The sequence below is a fragment of the Mastomys coucha genome, unplaced genomic scaffold, assembly GCF_008632895.1.
Source record: "Mastomys coucha isolate ucsf_1 unplaced genomic scaffold, UCSF_Mcou_1 pScaffold3, whole genome shotgun sequence".
Lineage (NCBI taxonomy): Eukaryota > Metazoa > Chordata > Mammalia > Rodentia > Muridae > Mastomys > Mastomys coucha.
The window spans coordinates 48,377,439-48,395,881 of record NW_022196909.1 but is presented as its reverse complement, the minus strand read 5'-3'; the positions used below and the strand labels follow the sequence as shown (position 1 = coordinate 48,395,881).

At 57.9% G+C, this 18,443-nt stretch overlaps 2 protein-coding genes across 3 annotated transcripts in view; one reads left to right on the top strand and one right to left on the bottom strand.

The window, feature by feature from the left end:
• Itpr3 (inositol 1,4,5-trisphosphate receptor type 3) overlaps nucleotides 1-16,945 on the top strand; it is a 69,323-nt gene extending 52,378 nt beyond the window's left edge. Inside the window, exons 30-58 of one of the 2 annotated variants that reach the window (XM_031348787.1) lie at nucleotides 42-242; nucleotides 1,253-1,504; nucleotides 1,649-1,774; nucleotides 1,857-1,982; nucleotides 4,220-4,340; nucleotides 4,593-4,783; nucleotides 4,950-5,098; nucleotides 5,213-5,321; nucleotides 5,408-5,498; nucleotides 5,623-5,792; nucleotides 7,653-7,827; nucleotides 7,922-8,103; nucleotides 8,230-8,430; nucleotides 8,539-8,649; nucleotides 9,023-9,118; nucleotides 9,211-9,312; nucleotides 9,451-9,537; nucleotides 10,107-10,217; nucleotides 10,322-10,514; nucleotides 10,606-10,731; nucleotides 11,446-11,618; nucleotides 12,083-12,247; nucleotides 12,561-12,753; nucleotides 13,154-13,258; nucleotides 13,356-13,480; nucleotides 13,994-14,159; nucleotides 14,629-14,789; nucleotides 15,634-15,795; nucleotides 16,175-16,945. In XM_031348787.1, coding sequence (XP_031204647.1) covers nucleotides 42-242; nucleotides 1,253-1,504; nucleotides 1,649-1,774; nucleotides 1,857-1,982; nucleotides 4,220-4,340; nucleotides 4,593-4,783; nucleotides 4,950-5,098; nucleotides 5,213-5,321; nucleotides 5,408-5,498; nucleotides 5,623-5,792; nucleotides 7,653-7,827; nucleotides 7,922-8,103; nucleotides 8,230-8,430; nucleotides 8,539-8,649; nucleotides 9,023-9,118; nucleotides 9,211-9,312; nucleotides 9,451-9,537; nucleotides 10,107-10,217; nucleotides 10,322-10,514; nucleotides 10,606-10,731; nucleotides 11,446-11,618; nucleotides 12,083-12,247; nucleotides 12,561-12,753; nucleotides 13,154-13,258; nucleotides 13,356-13,480; nucleotides 13,994-14,159; nucleotides 14,629-14,789; nucleotides 15,634-15,795; nucleotides 16,175-16,243 — 4,239 coding nt within the window. In that variant the 3' untranslated portion in view covers nucleotides 16,244-16,945. Of the gene's footprint in view, nucleotides 1-41; nucleotides 243-1,252; nucleotides 1,505-1,648; nucleotides 1,775-1,856; nucleotides 1,983-4,219; nucleotides 4,341-4,592; nucleotides 4,784-4,949; nucleotides 5,099-5,212; nucleotides 5,322-5,407; nucleotides 5,499-5,622; nucleotides 5,793-7,652; nucleotides 7,828-7,921; nucleotides 8,104-8,229; nucleotides 8,431-8,538; nucleotides 8,650-9,022; nucleotides 9,119-9,210; nucleotides 9,313-9,450; nucleotides 9,538-10,106; nucleotides 10,218-10,321; nucleotides 10,515-10,605; nucleotides 10,732-11,445; nucleotides 11,619-12,082; nucleotides 12,248-12,560; nucleotides 12,754-13,153; nucleotides 13,259-13,352; nucleotides 13,481-13,993; nucleotides 14,160-14,628; nucleotides 14,790-15,633; nucleotides 15,796-16,174 lie in introns of both variants that reach the window. The other variant, XM_031348786.1, reaches the window with a different exon arrangement.
• A 556-nt stretch (nucleotides 16,946-17,501) lies between these two features.
• LOC116075537 (ubiquinol-cytochrome-c reductase complex assembly factor 2) overlaps nucleotides 17,502-18,443 on the bottom strand; it is a 12,631-nt gene continuing 11,689 nt past the window's right edge. The window contains exon 4 of the mRNA XM_031348788.1: nucleotides 17,502-17,677. Within this exon, the coding sequence (XP_031204648.1) occupies nucleotides 17,550-17,677 (128 nt within the window). The 3' untranslated portion in view covers nucleotides 17,502-17,549. The remainder of the gene's footprint in view (nucleotides 17,678-18,443) is intronic.

Below are 18,443 nucleotides of genomic sequence, written 5' to 3'. Positions count from 1 at the left end.
CCCCGCCCCTCTGATGCTCCATCCCCCTCCGCCCACCACAGCTCCTGGAGGCTGAGACCATGCAGCACATTTTCCTCAACAACTACCAGCTGTGCTCTGAGATCAGCGAGCCGGTGCTGCAGCACTTTGTGCACCTGCTGGCCACACACGGGCGCCACGTGCAGTACCTGGACTTCCTGCACACGGTCATCAAGGCTGAGGGCAAGTACGTGAAGAAGTGCCAGGACATGATCATGACCGAGGTGAGGGCTGCCTGGACCACAGGGAACTGGGTGGTGGGGCCCTGGGCCCACTTGGGAGAGCGAGCCATAGAAGTCGGGATGCTGGGCTCCTAGAACTAGTCAGGGCCAGGAGAACCTGGTACACAGGGGGAATGCACAAATGTCTATTCATGCAAAACACTGAGAATGAGGTGAGTCTTGGTCACAGGCTGGGAGGTCTGTTCCTGAGCGTCTCACAGAGGGCTGGGGGAGGGCGGGGCGGAGGCAGCGTTGACGGTCATCACAACAGCTGCAGCCGTCATCACCTTGGGCATGGCACTACTGACCCATGTCATTGGCTGGCCATGAGGGAGAGAAGAGAGGGGGTCATGCCTTGGGTTCAGTGCACACTCTGGAGGCCGAAGACATTCGGACACCTTCAGGATCCAGCGTCAAGGTCTCTCTGATGGGAGAGGCCTGGACGCATCATTCAAGGAACTCCAAAACTCAGACAGGAAGTCAGACATGATGGCTCACACCCGTGACTGGCTCTGATGCCCTCTTGTGACCTCTGTGGGTACTGTATACGGTTGGTGACCAGACCTGCATGCAAGCAAAACACCCATACACATAAAATAAAAACCAGTAATTAAAAAAAAAAAAAGAGTTCGCCAGGCAGCGGTGACGCACGCCTTTAATCCCAGCACTTGGGAGGCAGAGGCAGGCGGATTTCTGAGTTCGAGGCCAGCCTGGTCTACAGAGTGAGTTCCAGGACAGCCAAGGCTACACAGAGAAACCCTGTCTCGGAAAAAAAACCAAAAAAAAAAAAAAAAAAAAAAAAAAAAAAAAAAAAAAGAGTTCAAGGTTATCCTCAGCTACATAGTAATTTTGAGGCTAGCCTGGGCTATAGGAAGCCAAGTTTCAGAACTTTAAGCATGAGTATTAGGCCATAGCTGGGGTCAGGGGCTCAGCTTTTCCTGACAGGCCTGGGAGCAGGGTGCTGCCTGGAGCTGTGGCCGAGGGCTCTGACTCCGGCCTGCCTCCCGTCCCAGCTGACCAATGCAGGTGACGACGTGGTGGTGTTCTACAATGACAAGGCCTCTCTGGCCCATCTGCTGGACATGATGAAGGCAGCCCGAGACGGCGTGGAGGACCACAGCCCGCTCATGTACCACATCTCCCTGGTGGACTTGCTGGCTGCCTGTGCAGAGGGCAAGAATGTCTACACGGAGATCAAGTGCACCTCCCTGCTGCCCTTAGAGGACGTGGTATCTGTGGTCACCCACGAGGACTGCATCACGGAGGTGAGTGGCTTGGGCTAGGAGAAGGCTGTGGTGTAGCCACGTGGAGGGGACAGGCAGAGGCACAGTGGGGAAGACGACGGGTTAAGAGGGGAGAACCCGGCAGGCCCTGTCGGTCGACACGCCTCTTCTGTGCCTGCTGCCCAGGTTAAAATGGCGTATGTGAACTTCGTGAACCACTGCTACGTAGACACGGAGGTGGAGATGAAAGAGATCTACACCAGCAACCACATCTGGACGCTCTTCGAGAACTTCACCCTGGACATGGCTCTGGTCTGTCCTGGGGAGCCAGGGTGGCCTTTCGGGGTGGAGGGAGGACCTGCAGATCTCCCCATACAATTCTCCTCCTCCGTAGGTCTGTAACAAGCGGGAGAAGCGCCTGTCAGACCCCACCCTTGAGAAGTACGTGCTCACAGTGGTACTGGACACCATCAGCGCCTTCTTCAGCTCCCCGTTTTCAGAGAACAGCACGTCTCTCCAGGTGAGCACCTGGTACTGTCAAGCGGGGCCATTTTAACTGGGTCACGTGGTGAACTGCTACAGGTGCACAGGAAGATGTAACAGAATACAGGGGGTTGGTCATCTAGCCTGTAACAAACGGCTCCAGATGTGGATCCGTGGGGATGATACAAAGTAACGGATAAGAAACAAGTTAAGGCCAGGCAGTGGTGGTGCGCACCTTTAATCCCAGTACTTGGGAGGCAGAGGCAGGTAGATTTCTGAGTTTGAGGCCAGCCTGGTCTACAGAGTGAGTTCCAGGACAGCCAGGACTACACAGAGAAACCCTGTCTCAGAAAAGCCAAAAAAAAAAAAAGAAAAAGAAAAAAAAAAAGAAACAAGGATTTGGGGCATGGGGTTCACTGAGTAGAACAGTCGATCCTGGTGCACAGGTCACCCACAGGGAGTCACAGAGCAATGGATGCTGGTGCTCAGTCTTCTTCCTCCTTTTTAATCCATACTGGGGCTCCAGCCCATGGGCAGAGGCAGCGTGTGTTTAAGATGGGTCTTCTTTCTTTATAGAAACACCCTCATAGACACACCCCACACTGACTTAGGTCCCATAGTATTGACAAGATTTATGAAGGAATCTCTCCTTCATGGAGCAGGTGTGCAGACCTGGGGTGGTAAGGTGGGTGTGGCCGCTGCCCTGGACAGCAGAGCCATGATGACCACACATTTTGTAGAGCCTTGCACTGCTCTCGGACACTGGGCAGGCAGGCAGCCCCGTGACTCACAGGGGCCTGACCTGAGTCACTGAGAGCCAAGCCTTGAAAACTTTCAGCCTGAGCTGGGCAGTGGTGGCGCACGCCTTTAATCCCAGCACTTGGGAGGCAGAGGCAGGTGGATTTCTGAGTTCAAGGCCAGCCTGGTCTACAGAGTAAGTTCCAGGACAGCCAGGGCTACACAGAGAAACCCTGTCTCAAAAAACCAAAAAAAAAAACAAAAACAAAAACAAAAACTTTCAGCCTTAACTAGAGACCCAGGTCTCTTTGAGGAAGGCCTGAGGCACTGCCTAAATTATAAGTACAGAAGATGAGAAGAAACCAATGGGCATGCTCCCGTGTGTGGATCCTCGGGCCAGCGTTGGCACCAGGCTAACTCTGAGAAGAGTAAATAGGTTAGGTGCACTGGGCATGGTGGGGCACACCTTTGATCCCAGCACTTTGGAGGCAGAGGTAGGCGGATCTCTGTGAGATCAAGGCTAGCCTGGTCTATAAAGCCAGAGCTATATGGTGAGATAGTGAAGCCCATCTCAAAATAAACAAAGGGGAAAAAAACCCAAGGTTACATCTAGGAAGGATAGTTGTCTTGATATACATTTGAGACAAGGAGACTCTAAAAAATTTTATCTGTGCCTGGGCATGGGAGTCTCAGCACTGAAAAGGCAGAGGCAGGTGGGGGTCTCTGAGTTCAAGGCCAGCCTCTCTCTCAAAAAAAAAAAAAGTTTTATTTCCCCAGCCTCAGACTGGATAAAGTAAAATTTAAAATAAACCTTTAAAATTTATTTATGGGTGAGAGAGAGAGAGAGAGAGAGGGAGAGAGGGAGGGAGACGGGTGAGCAGGTGGAGGTCAGGACACAATGTTGTGGAGTCAGGGCCTTTGTCTACTGTTTCCTGTATTCTAGAAACCGAACCAAGGTTGCCCGGCTTGTGAGACACACGCCTTTATGTTACGTTAGCTGGCTGGCCTGGAGCCTGCCTTTCCTCTCATTATTTTTCTGTTTGTTTGGTTTTAAATTGTACTATATTATTTTGATTTTTGGGGCTGGGTCTCACTCTAGCTCTGGCTGGCCATGGGCCTGGAACTCACTGAGGTCTGCTTGCCTCTGCTTCCTGAGAGCAGGGACTACAGACGTGCGCCACCATGTTCAGCAGGTGTGTGGGTGCCTGAGGAGGCAAGAAGAGGGTACTGGGTCCTCCTGCAGCTGGGGTTAAGGCATGGCGACGGAGCAGCCAGTGTGCTCTTAGTCTCTGAGCCAGACTTTGGGTTTTTGAACCGTGTGAATTACCTTTCCCCACATCATTCTGAAGGAGGGAAAAGGTGATTAGCGTGGCTGTGAGCCCAGGCTAGACCTGTGTACAGTCAGGGGAGGTTGCTCACTGGTAAAATGAGTGACTTTCTGTCTGGACCGAAGGTATACTGTGGTAGTGAGGGTCCTGGGCCCGTGTCCCCGGCTGGGGTGGCTGAGCCGCCTCTGGGGTTCTGTGTCTCCCGCAGACACATCAGACAATTGTGGTCCAGCTGCTGCAGTCCACCACGCGGCTGCTCGAGTGTCCTTGGCTGCAGCAGCAGCACAGGGCCTCCGTGGAGGCCTGCGTCCGCACCCTCGCCATGGTGGGTGAGTGAGGAACTGTGCCGGATGCATCCAGTGCCGCCTACGGGGAGCATCAGCCCCGTAACTACCACCTTATCCCCAACCCGAAAGTCTCTCAGGGTGGCCTGTCCTTCCTTCCTTTTTGTGCAAGCCATCAGGTGGGAGAGGGTGTTGGGACCCCTGTGTGCCCAACAGGGGCCTGGCCAGCGTTCACCCTGTCCCTGTTGGTCCGCCTGCCTCTTCCCTGCCCCGTACCAGCGCTGCCCTCTCTTGCAGCCAAGAGCAGAGCCATCCTGCTGCCGATGGATCTGGACGCCCACATGAGCGCTCTGCTCAGCAGTGGGGGCAGCTGCTCGGCCGCTGCCCAGCGCAGCGCCGCCAATTACAAGACGGCCACCAGGACCTTCCCTCGGGTCATCCCCACTGCCAACCAGTGGGACTACAAGAACATCATTGAGAAGTTACAGGTGGGTGTGGCTGCCAGGCCCCTAGGGAAGGCCTGCTCTAAGTGGTGGGGGGTTGGGGGGAGTTGCTGCCTCTCGGTCAGACACTGTTTAGTGTTGAGTGGGTGGGTAGGGTATGCTCATACCCTGGTCATCTTGGGCCAGGTGGTGATCTTGCCCTTCCTCCCAGGACATCATCACAGCCCTAGAAGAGCGGCTGAAACCTCTGGTGCAGGCCGAGCTCTCGGTGCTTGTAGACATGCTGCACTGGCCCGAGCTGCTCTTTCTAGAGGGCAGCGAGGCCTACCAACGCTGCGAGAGTGGGGGCTTCCTGTCCAAGTGAGCCGGGCGTCTGTGGTGACCTGGGTCTGGGCAGAGCACCCAGTGTCAAAGACGGGAGGGGAGGGGCCACATGGAGGCAGGTGGCCCCCTAAGCCCCCGCTTCTGCCCCAGGCTTATCCGTCACACCAAGGGTCTCATGGAGTCAGAGGAGAAGCTGTGCGTGAAGGTGCTGCGGACCCTGCAGCAGATGCTGCTGAAGAAGAGCAAGTATGGGGACCGGGTGAGTGTCACGCGGCATTCCTGGGCCAGAGCAGGGGCTCGGAAGGCAGGACCTTGCTCACCAAAAGCCTCCCCTTATCCTCCCAGGGCAACCAGCTGCGGAAGATGCTCTTGCAGAATTACCTCCAGAACCGCAAGTCCGGCCCCCGGGGCGAGCTCACTGACCCCACAGGCTCTGGTCAGTGCCACGGCCCCGCCCTTCCCCGCCTTGCATGGCTGGCTCTTGCTTCAAACCGTTGTCTCTCACACGTGGCTTCTCCCCACTTCAAACCGCTGTCTCTCACATGTGGCTTCTCCCCAAGGCCTGGATCAGGACTGGTCAGCCATCGCGGCCACCCAGTGCCGGCTGGACAAGGAGGGGGCCACCAAGCTGGTGTGTGATCTCATCACCAGTACCAAGAACGAGAAGATCTTCCAGGAGAGCATTGGGCTGGCCATCCGCCTGCTGGACGGGGGCAACACTGAGATCCAGGTGTGGGGGTCGGAGCCCAGGTCCTCCTGCCTGCTCGGGAGGAGCTGTGGTGCTGGGGGCGGACTGGCTGGCCATCCGCCTGCTGGATGGGGGCAACACTGAGATCCAGGTGTGGGGGTCGGAGCCGAGGTCCTCCGGCTTGGGGGGGGAGCTGTGGTGCCGGGGGCGGACCACGGGTGATCCCACATTCCGTACCTGTGCCCATGGCCGTGGCCCTGTGCCTGCCCTGTACCCTCCGTCCTGTCCTCCTAGGACTACTATTCTGGCATTTCAAGGTCTTATCTTCCTTGCCTTCTTTCCTTCATTAGTTCAAAGCCCCAACTCCTCTAACCCCCATTCATTCACTCATTCACTCACTCATTAATTCTGTTCACTCACTCATTCTGTTCACTCATTCATTCACTCATTCATTCATTTAATCATTCCTCCATTCACATTTCCCAGTCAGCACTCAACTCCAAACTGTATCGCTGGTAATGACGTAGGCACCAAGCATTCAGCTCTGAAAAAGAGACATGATCTGTGTTCTCTTGATGCCTGTGTTTTGTAAGGGATATAAGCAGAGTGTAGACAGGCTCTGGGAATCTCCAAGACAGGAGACAGGGAATGCAGGGCACATAAGTTAAAAGGAGCAATAGGCTAGCCTTGCGGCTTGGGCTTGCTGTATCAGTCACTTGGGATGCTGAGTCTGGGGCGGGGATCCCAGGTTCAAGGCTTTCCTGGACTACACTGCAGTTTCAAGGCCAGCCTGGGTGGTGTGGCTCAGCCTGGTCTTAGTAAAAAGAAAAAAGAGGTGGGTGGAGCACGCCTTTAATCCCAGCATTTGGGAAGCAGAGGCAGGGGGATCTCTGTGAGTTGGAGTCCACTATTACATGCTGAGTTTCAGGACAGCCAGAACTATGTAGAAAGACTCTGTCTCAAAACAAACAAAAACAACAACAAAACAAAACTGATTAATGCTGGGCAGTGGTGGCGCACGCCTTTAATCCCAGCACTTGGGAGGCAGAGGCAGGCGGATTTCTGAGTTTGAGGCCAGCCTGGTCTACAGAGTGAGTTCCAGGACAGCCAGCGCTACACAGAGAAACCCTGTTTTGAAAAATAATAACAGCAACAACAACAAACTGATTAAGGAAAAAAAGAAAAGAAAAGCGTCTTTGCTGGTGGTGGCCGTGGTTGTGCTTACTCAGCATTCCCAGTGCCCTAGGCTTCATCCCTGCAGGATGAGGTGCCAAACACGCAACAGGCAAGCCTAGGGACTAGGATGATGCTGGAGCCGCCTGGGAAGTGTGTGCAGTGCCGCCGCCTGGGGAGGGAAGGTGGGAGGAGAGGGGGCCGGGGAGGTGGGGGGGTAGGACTGGGGAGGGGGTCTGGGGGAGGGGAGGCCGGGGTCTTAGGCAGCGGGCTCTCAGGTGGCTTCCTGGCACTGAGCGCCTGGGGCTTTTCTTCGGAGGGAGATGGAGCCACTGAAGGCTTCCTGCAGTGGAGACAGGACCTAGGTTTCCAAGGGATTCCTCTGGCTGCAGTGTGGAGCAGCCACTGGAGCTGGTGGCAGCAGGGCCTGGGCAGAGGCAGCATGGCCCCGCCCCCAGCATTGTGGTCAAGGCAGGCTGGCCTTGAAGCCCATCCCTAGCCTAGAGTATTGGAGTATATGAGCCTCCCAGACTTCCTCTGCACTGAGTGTTGTTCTCAAACTCCAACCACAGCCCAGACTACCCTGAGTTCCTGACCCTCACGCCACCGCCCCTGAGTTCCTGACCCTCGCGCCCCTGCAGCCTCCTAGGGCTAGTCTGACACCCACGTAACCACACCCAGAGCCAGGCCTGGCACTGACGCTGCTCTCCACCTCCTGTCCTTCTCCAGAAGTCTTTCTACAACCTGATGATGAGTGACAAGAAGTCGGAGCGCTTCTTCAAGGTGCTGCATGACCGCATGAAGCGTGCCCAGCAGGAGACCAAGTCCACAGTCGCTGTCAACATGAGCGACCTGGGCAGCCAGCCCCGTGAGGACCGCGAGCCCGCAGACCCTACCACCAAAGGTGGAGCGCCAGGCAGACAGACACGGGATGTGGGGGATCTCATGGGTGGGGAGGGGCTTCTAGGACCCCAACCTTATCAAGGCTTGCTCTGCAGGCCGCGTGTCCTCCTTTTCCATGCCCAGCTCCTCCCGCTATTCGCTGGGCCCCAGCTTGCACCGGGGGCATGACGTGAGTGAGCGGGCGCAGAACAACGAGATGGGGACCTCGGTACTCATCATGCGGCCCATCCTGCGCTTCCTGCAGCTTCTCTGTGAGAACCACAACCGTGACCTGCAGGTGAGAGCCTTGCTCAGTCCTGCCTGCCTGTCGCATCTAGTCAGCTGGCATCCCTGATTGCCACCGGGCAGGACCAGCCACTGGCCCTGATGTCTTCCTCCTAGTGAGTGTGACTGTGCTCCACAGAACTTCCTGCGCTGTCAGAACAACAAGACCAACTACAACCTGGTGTGTGAGACCCTGCAGTTCCTGGACATCATGTGTGGCAGCACCACAGGGGGCCTGGGGCTGCTGGGGCTCTACATCAACGAGGACAACGTGGGCCTAGTCATCCAGACCTTGGAGACCCTCACAGAGTACTGCCAGGGCCCGTGTCACGAGAACCAGGTGAGCAGCCTCAGGGTGGCATGTGCTTGTGAAGGGGGCGGAGCAGGTGGGGGTGGGGCCACCGTGACTGACAGGCCTGGTAATTGCATCTCCCGCTGGCCTTGTCAGACCTGCATCGTGACTCACGAATCCAACGGCATTGACATCATCACGGCGCTGATCCTCAACGACATCAGCCCGCTTTGCAAGTACCGCATGGATCTGGTGCTGCAGCTCAAGGTGGGGCCTCCCAGTGGTGAGCGCGCGGGCTGTGCCTGTGAGATGTGTGTTCACTTGTGAGTGGCAAGGGTACGTGGCGTGGGTGGTGCCATGTTGTGCACTTGGTGAGATGTGCAGGTTGCACTGGCTCCACAGGGATACGGGTGTGAAGGCAGCACACTCGTCTTGCGTCCCCAGGAGGACTTCCTGTGTGTGTGCTGGTAGGTGGGGGGCGGGGGCTAGCTAGGAGCTTGTGTGTGTTTACTCAGGGTGGGCTAGAGGGGGATAACACACTGGATGCTTCTCAGCACCCCAGAGCCTTAAGAAGGTGGTAGGGTCTCAGTTGGGGGCCCTCAGACCCGGCTTGCTTCCTTCACCACCCCCCTCCACCCAGGACAATGCCTCCAAGCTGCTCCTGGCCCTGATGGAGAGTCGACATGACAGCGAGAACGCCGAGCGCATCCTCATCAGCCTTAGGCCTCAGGAGCTGGTGAGGACGGGCTGGCAGCAGGTGGGGTCGAGTGCCCGAGATGGTGGTCAGTGCGTAACGGAAAATGCTGTCCCCCACCCCCTCCCGCCCAGGTGGACGTGATCAAGAAGGCCTACCTGCAGGAGGAGGAGAGGGAGAATTCAGAGGTGAGCCCACGTGAAGTGGGCCACAACATCTACATCCTGGCACTGCAGGTACGGAGTCTGCCCGAGGCCCCGCCCCCTCTGTGGCCACGCCTCCCGAGGCAGTGCCCAGAGCTCTCCTGCCCTGTCTTCTCTGTGGCCGCGCCTCCCGAGGCAGTGCCCAGAGCTCTCCTGCCCTGTCTTCTGCAGCTTTCCAGGCACAATAAGCAGCTGCAGCACCTGCTGAAGCCGGTGAAGCGGATCCAGGAGGAGGAGGCCGAGGGCATCTCTTCCATGGTGTGTATGGCAGGGGTGAGAGTTTGGGGGTGGAGGAGCCGCTGGGGCTAAGGGCGAGAATGGGGGGCTCTGTGGGAATCTGAGATGGGCAAGGAGCGCATGGGAGACCGAACGCCGCTGTCCTGTGAGGCCAGCCTGGAACCCCGTGTGCTGGGACCTGAGAGACAAGCTGGGGTCTGGGGGTGGGGTTGCAGCAGGACTGGGGTGTAGTGGTGGAACCCTGACAGGGAAGTGAAAGGAAGGGGGCTGGAGAGATGGCTCAGCGGTTAAGAGCATGGACTGCTCTTCCAGGAGTCCCGAGTTCAATTCCCAGCAACCACATGGTGGCTCACAACCATCTGTAATGAGATCTGACGCCCTTTTCTGGGGTGTCTGAAGAGAGCAATGGTGTACTCATATACATAAGATAAATAAATAAAGTTTAAAAAAAAAAGAAAGAAATGAAAGCAAGACCTCCTTGGATCTGGAGCAGGGCTGGAAAGGGCACCATCTCTGTTCTGGTTGGGCGGGCTTGGTCTGGGCTGGGTGTGTGACTGACCCAGTGCCCCCTTGTCCCGCTCTGCCCCTAGCTCAGCCTCAACAACAAGCAGCTGTCCCAGATGCTCAAGACCTCGGCCCCTGCCCAGGAGGAGGAGGAGGACCCGCTGGCCTACTATGAGAACCACACCTCGCAGATTGAGGTAAAGTGGGAGGCACTGGGTGTGAGCTGAGGGGGGTGGGGTGGCGTGGTGTGAGCAGGCGAGGGCCTCGGCCTGGTGTGACCAGGTGTCGCTGGGCCAATCAGATCGTGCGGCAAGACCGAAGTATGGAACAGATCGTGTTCCCAGTGCCCGCCATCTGCCAGTTCCTGACGGAGGAGACCAAGCACCGGCTCTTCACCACCACTGAGCAGGACGAGCAGGGTAGTAAAGTGAGCGACTTCTTCGACCAGTCCTCCTTCCTGCACAACGAGATGGAGTGGCAGCGCCGGCTTCGCAGTGAGGACCAGCGGGCGCCTCCTCCCCTTCCTGGGGCTCCCCTGGGCAGAGGGGTTGGCGGTGACCCCTCAACGCCACACTGTGTCCCCAGGCATGCCACTCATTTATTGGTTCTCCCGACGCATGACACTGTGGGGCAGCATCTCCTTCAACCTGGCGGTGTTCATCAACATCATCATTGCCTTCTTCTACCCCTACGTGGAGGGCGCGTCCACAGGTGAGGCTGCCCGCCCTCCCTCACACGGTGGGGGGTGGGAGGGAGACACCCTGCTGCGCTGCCCTGTGGGCTCGATGCATGCTATGGGGGCCAATCAACAGACGAAAACTCTGGCCCCATGGGAGACAGCCTCTGTGTGTGTGTGTGTGTGTATCTGTCTGTGTGTATGTGTGTACGCACATGCAGATGTGAGCCAGACACATGAGATGTTTGCAGCCAGCAGAGTGCAGCAGGTACAGCAGGTTCCTAAGGAAGGCTCCTGGGAAAGGAAGATGGGGTGAGGGAGGCTCTGGAACTCACACTGGGGCCATACTAGCCTGAGTCTCCTGCTAATGCCTGCCCTGCGGGCTTGCTGGGCTTCCCACTAATGGCTGCCCACTGCCCTCAGGCGTGCAGGGCTCCCCAGTTACGCCTGCCCATTGCCCCCAGGCGTATTGGGCTCCCCACTCATGGCTGTCCACTGCCCCAGGCATCCTGGGCTCCCCACTTACGCCTGCCCACTGCCCTCAGGCGTGCAGGGCTCCCCACTTACGCCTGCCCACTGCCCCCAGGCGTGCAGGGCTCCCCACTCATGGCTGCCCACTGCCCCAGGCATCCTGGGCTCCCCACTTATGCCTGCCCACTGCCCTCAGGCGTGCAGGGCTCCCCACTTACGCCTGCCCACTGCCCTCAGGCATGCTGGGCTCCCCACTCATGGCTGCCCACTGCCCTCAGGCGTGCTGGGCTCCCCACTCATCTCACTGCTCTTCTGGATCCTCATCTGCTTCTCCATTGCCGCACTGTTCACCAAGCACTACAGCGTCCGTCCCCTCATCGTGGCGCTGATCCTTCGGTCCATCTACTACCTGGGCATTGGGCCCACACTCAACATCCTGGGTGCTCTCAATGTGAGTGCCTCGGGGCCCTGTGCCCACCCTGCTCGCCTCCCGGTCCCTCCCACTCCCGGTCCCTCCCACTCCCGGTCCCTCCCACTCCCGGTCCCTCCCACTCCTGGTCCCTCCCACTCCTGGTCCCAGCTCCTCATAGTCAGAGGCTGAGCCTGTTCTGTGCTCCTCCTCCTAACTGGACAGAAAGGTCTGCCTCAAGGGCAGAGTGTTATCCTGAGAGATGGGAAGCCTTTTCCTCACCAGGAGCTGTAAGGCTGGGTGGGGGCTGTTCTGTTCCAGCCGGCTTCACCCGAGACTCCCTGGGGGCTTCTCCGAGTTCCAGGAGCCCAGACGGGTTCCACCGACACTCCGCCTCTCGGGATGAGTGAGATCAGTACCTCTCACCCCCTGGCATAGACTGGCAGGCCTGAGGGTCAGGATGGAGGATGGGGTGCTGACCTCCATGCCCTGCCCTTCCTACCCAGCTGACCAACAAGATCGTGTTTGTGGTGAGCTTTGTGGGCAACCGCGGCACCTTCATCAGAGGCTACAAGGCCATGGTCATGGACATGGAGTTCCTGTACCACGTGGGCTACATCCTGACAAGCGTCCTGGGCCTCTTTGCTCATGAGCTCTTCTACAGCATCCTGGTGAGCCTGCGGCTGGGCTGGGGCCCACGGGGCTTATAGTCCCCTAGTCTCCCGGAGCCTCCAGGTCTCCGGTATAAGAGGGATCGGCCAGACCAGGCAACCCAAACACACACGTGTAACTGCAAACGGGTTTCTTATCCGCCCTATGCCTCTTGACAACTCCACGTCCTTGAGGCACAGGGTGAAGGAGCTAGTGTGAGAAACACTTCACCGGGAGTGAAGCCTCCTGTTTGCTCCGCTTTAGCGAAGGGCCCTGTTGGCAGAGCCCATGGGAGCTACTGGGGCCCGGCTCATGGAGGTGTTGTCCTTGCAGCTCTTTGACCTCATCTACCGAGAGGAGACGCTGTTTAATGTCATCAAGAGTGTGACCCGCAATGGCCGCTCCATCCTGCTGACTGCCCTGCTGGCCCTCATCCTTGTCTACCTCTTCTCCATCGTGGGCTTCCTCTTTCTCAAGGACGACTTCATCCTGGAGGTGGACCGGCTGCCTGGGAACCACTCCAGAGGTCTCGGGGACTTCCTTTCCGGGGTGGGTGTGTGTGGGTGACAGTGGGCATGCACAGGTGACTGGTGGCAGCAGCAGACAGGGCATGCTTAGTCCTCTAGGCTCCCTGCCTTCCTCCTGTTGGACTTTGGGGAGGTCTAGCTTAAACCAACCTGCATCCCCATGCATGACTGTTAGCCTACTGCGGTCAGAGGGGTAGCCAGAGCCGGGACCGCCTCTGGCTTGGTGTCTGCAGGGGCTGCCTGGGTGCTGGGCCCAGAGTCACAGAGACCCTCCTATCTGTGTGATGGTCTCTGTGTGAGCCAGCAGAGCTAGGAGAGGCCTCCCAGGACAGACCAGAGAGACGCTGTGGTTAGACAGACATTTGCATATCCTTGTGACCTTGTTACTGTCATCTCCAGCCAGCCCCCTGGGGGTGCCACACGGAGCTGCCACATTTATGGGCACGTGCAGTGGGGACAAGATGGATTGTGTCTCTGAGGTCTCGGTGCCTGAGATCCTAGAAGGTAAGGCTCTGGGGTCTGCAGGATGGGGTGGGCGGGGTGAGCTGGGTGGGGCAGGATGGGTAGCCCCAGGTCCGGACATACTGACCACCCGCAGAAGACGAGGAGCTGGACAGTACAGAGCGGGCCTGTGACACCCTCCTCATGTGTATCGTCACTGTCATGAACCACGGGCTGAGGAACGGTGGTGGCGTGGGCGACATCCTCCGCAAGCCCTCCAAAGATGTGAGCACCTTCCCACACGTCCTATGAATGCCCCCATACCCAGCCAGTTTCTGTGACACTGTCTAGAGCCATCCACTTCCCACCCCAGCACACTGTAGATGCTACGAGGGTCACCGCAACAACCAGTCTTGACTATGAGGCTTGGGAAGGTGCGAGCCATTAGCAGTCAGTGCCTTCCTCAGCCCACAGGGAGGGCGGGCGAGTGGAGCCCCAAGACTTGGCTTGGGCAGCCGGCACAGCCCTGTGTCCATCATCTCTGGCTAGTCCAAGGTTCTGGAATGCATGAGGCTCGGCATCCCGGCTGCTGATGCTCACAGCTGCCCTTCCCTTCAACCAAGGACTTGCCACACACGACAAACTTGTGAGGGCTTCCTCCTGCTCTGCCGTTTCCACGTTTGCTCGTGGCGTCTTTCTGCCTGGCAGCGGGGGCCACTGTTGCCTGTCGGTTCCCACATTCCTTCTCTGAGAGGGCTAGTGATGGCTCTGTCCTCACGGTGTCCTCCTGCTCTGCAGGAGTCGCTCTTCCCGGCCAGGGTGGTGTATGACCTCCTGTTCTTCTTCATCGTCATCATCATCGTCCTGAACCTCATCTTTGGGGTGATCATCGACACCTTCGCCGACCTGCGCAGCGAGAAACAGAAGAAAGAGGAGATCCTCAAGACCACGTGCTTCATCTGCGGTGAGACTCACTTCCTTGCTTGGCTGTTTTCCTACTGCACGGCCGGAGGCTTCTAAGCCACAGCGCCCAGTCCCACCCTCGCTGACCTGGCCCGGGCTGGGATCAATGGGGGCTCGGAAAGCCACTGCTTTGAGCCCTTGGGCCTCCGGGAGAGGAACTTGAGGCCACTGTGGTTTCAGACTTCTGGTTTTCGTCCATTGCTCCTTTTGAACGTAGTCATGTCCTCACCAGTAGCCAGGGCCCAAAGAGCAGGGCTCACCTGCAGGCCATGCTGTTGACGGAGCTAGTCCTGTCACTGCTGGGCTCAGGCAACCCTGATGTTCCGAGTCCCTAGCGCTCTCTCTGCAGGAGGGCTGCAGCCAGGTATGGCGGTGGACACCGCTAAGCAGTGAAGCTTGAACAGTGACCTGCATTGCCCGGGGGGAGCTGTTAGAAGCAGTCCCCGTGGTGGCCCTCCTTCTGCCCCCAGGTCTGGAGAGGGACAAGTTTGACAACAAGACAGTATCCTTCGAGGAGCACATCAAACTGGAGCACAACATGTGGAACTACCTGTACTTCATTGTGCTGGTCCGTGTCAAGAACAAGACGGACTACACCGGCCCTGAGAGCTATGTGGCTCAGATGATCAAGGTGAGCGAGCGCGCCTGACCAGGCTCATTCACACCTGGGAGGAGGCACAGCATCTGCTGGCCTTGGACTGAGGGATGACAGCTGCAGTGGCTTGTGGGGCCAGCCAGCCAAGGAGTGGGGAGCAGCTGGGGCCAGCCCTCGGCTGAGCAAAGCCCTGCTAGCCACCACCCGTAAGCAAGCTTGCGGTGAATCTGTCAGTCCTGGAGAAGCATGGTGAACCAAGGCCCTCCAGGCACAGGTTGGAGGGGCGCAGTGGAGTGGGGAGACCCCCCGCTGAGGGATGCAGACTCCCCACAGGGCCTCTTTCAGAAGGCACAGCAAGGGAGAACGGCTTCCTAAAGTCAGGGAGCAAGCCTAGAAAAGCTTAAAAACGCCAGGCTTAGAGGAGTTAAACCTAATCCCCCTAATTCCCAGTCATGGTGGCAGTGACGTCTGGTCTAGAGAGGTTTAACTGTTGCTCTGAGAATTCACAGCTGTGACATGGAGCCAGAAATCCGCTTGGCTCGCGCCCCACTCTTCTGCTTCTTTCTCTATCCCGGGAAGCACGGCTTTCCTTCTCTGGCACGAGGCTCACGCCACTCCCAGGCTGCTGTGTGACTCTCCGGTCCCCTGAGCACGGGGCATGCTAGTCTGCGGTAGCAGCGGAAAGGGGGGAGCGGGTCTGGGTCTGTGGCGGGGAGTGAGCAGATGGCTTGCTGGAGGACGGGGCCACCTCACGGAAGGCAGCCCACCTGGAAGGACCCAAGCCAATGACACACTCCCTGCTGGCCGTCTGGTCAAGGGCGTGGCTCTCCCCAAACCTCGCCTCATAGTCCTTCCCCCCCAAACCCCTGCACTGTTCCAGAACAAGAACCTGGACTGGTTCCCACGGATGCGCGCCATGTCCCTGGTGAGCGGCGAGGGGGAGGGGGAGCAGAACGAGATCCGCATCCTTCAGGAGAAGCTCGGCTCCACCATGAAGCTGGTGTCGCACCTCACTGCCCAGCTCAATGAGCTCAAGGAGCAGGTATGTCCCCCATCTCGACGTCCCAAGCTTCAGTAAAATGTGGGGTGGGAGCAGCCATCAAAGTCACAGGGAACCCTGGCTCAGGTTGAGGCTTGCCTACCGAAGGTCCTCTCTGCAGCAGCAGCCAGGAAGGGCCTCCAAGGCCTACGGTGGTGGGAAGCTCCTCTGCCTCCAACTCCACAGCCCCTCTGGTAGATGCTGTGGTCTCCCGACCGCACCCAGTCAAGGCTTTGACTTGCTAACTGAGGACAACCTGGGTGCTTGGGGCTGACCATCTGCCATCGGAGCTGAAGGGTAGCTGGGCCCTTTGGGGAGACTGCAGACTTTCACAGTGCTGTGGAGAAGCGGGCTAGGCCACCTGATGACTTCTTTACCTCAGATGACAGAGCAGCGGAAACGGAGGCAGCGCCTGGGCTTCGTGGATGTGCAGAACTGCATGAGCCGCTGAGCAGAGCCATTGAGGCCCCCACGGGAGGTCCACTGCAAACAGCACTGCCCTTCCTTCAGGTCAGGTGGCCAGATGGGTCCATCACCCTCTGGAAGGTGCCCACCCCACCTCCAGCTCTGCTGGCAGCCTCCCTCCTCTGGCGAGCAGGAGTGCGTCACAGCACAGTCCTGCTTAGTACCCTTGAAGAGACTCAGTTTACCTTCGTGCCTTAGAGGATGCTAGGTCCTCCAGATTGCTGTCCCTCCAAGTAGTGACTGACGTTCCTCAGTGGTCCTCACAGGTGGTTACAAGTGGGCCGCCTCTCACCTCCAAGCACTACATTGTAGCTGTCCCCTGCCTGCCTGCCTGCCTGCCTGGCTCAGGAAGGTGGTAGCCTGCTGTTATTAGCTTCCCAGGGCTTTGATATTTAACTTATTCCCAAGGGCCATCCCACCCTGCTGTGCCTGCAGTTTCCAGTGCCTGTGCCTGCTGGGGACAGTGTGGCCCTGTCCCGGTAGCCTGATGACTCAGGGTGGACCTTGCTCCCAGGCCTTGTCTCTCCCCAGGCTTTGTAGGCAAGCCTCCCAAGCCAAGGGACAGGACTGGGCTGTGTGAAAGTGGCTTTTGACAGCTTCTCTCTCCTTTTTGGTGTAATGTTTTACATGCCCCGTGTTCTGGGGACTAATGTGTTAATGCCTTAAATAAATTAATAGAATCCAAGTCCATCAATGGGGTCATGCTTTGGCCTCCCACACAGTTGGAGGCCACAGTGGCCACCACCCTGCCGGCCTTCTCTCAGGCTCAGGATGCTAAGAACACCTGCCAGGGCTCTGGTGACCTGCCTGGCTGGACTCCATGGTTTCCAAGCCCTGGGCTTGATCCCTTTGCCCATCTGCAAGACATCCGAGTAGGATTTGAGCACCTGACAGAAGTGAGGGCCTAAGCAGTCACGTAAGGTGGTCGTGTGTCTTACAACCCTCCCGAGACCCTCCCCAGGGCCCCCACCCACTTGGGTAAGGCTTGGCTACAGCTTTCTGCCCTCAAGTCGCTTGGGCATATGCATTCTGGTGGGCTGGAGTAGGAGACCTGAGCTGTCTCCTGAGTGGGAGGGCCAGGCAGGATGCCCACGCCTAGGCCTCCTTTTCCCTGTTGCCGTCTCCACACAACGGGGGGGCTGAGAATCCTCCCTGGGCTACAGACCTCAGGCTGGGAAGGACCCACATTTCCCCTGCTTACACTGAGACACCCTGGGGCAGACGAATGAGTTCAAACCAGGAGGTGGGAGAAACTGGGCAGTTTTATTGAGGAGCATGAGCTGATGCCACGGTCAGGTCCGCGGCCGGGACAGGACCCGAGCCCAGGCTTTATGCTTCTCCTCGGGTCTCGGGGGTGCAAACTTCTCCTGAAGCTTCTTCCACATACTCTTGTCCATCTCTTGGAACTCTTCCAGAGTGTCTGCACAGGGAGAGAGAGAGCAGGCTGATGTTCCTTACATGTGCCCACGAGGACAGCTCCTGGGGCTGTCCCCAGAAGAGCCCAGGCAGTGGGTCTGCACTGGGAAACGTGGTCCTCTCTGGTTAGTGGACACATGGCAGGTGGTGAGGGCACAAGCCCCAGCGTTACTGCCTGCCCCCTTCAGCACCATGGGTGTGCACTCCTGCCCTATTCCACATTACCTGCAAGGACATGGCCGACTTCCTCTCCAACCTGACTGTGCCCTCCTCAGTACTACCAAGGCATGCTTCCTGCCTCCCAACACCCACACAGACCAAGAAATGGCCCCAACTTTCTTCTCAAGCTTGGCCTACTGTCTTCATCAGTGGGAACTAGGGAGAGGGAGGCAAGGTCCTGGCTCTGGAAGCACATCAGAATAAGGAGCTGTCAGCAGTGTGGACCCCTGCAGGCCAGATAAGGAGCTGTCAGCAATGTGGACCCCTGCAGGCCAGAGGGGAGGAGGTGGACACCTTACCCTACCCCAAGCAAATCCGTGAACCCGTGCAATCTTATGCTCATCTGTAAAACCAGGAGAGGACCACAAACTTCCCAGGCTGGGTTTGCAGCATCAGGGTAATGTACCTAGCACTAGATGGAAAGAAAGGTCACACCTTCACATTGGTGGCAGGCTGGCTGTGTTCATGTACGTGTGCAGAGAGCCATGTTTAAGAACCAGGCGGTGGTGGTGGCACACGCCTTTAATCACAGCATTTCGGGGGGGGGGGGG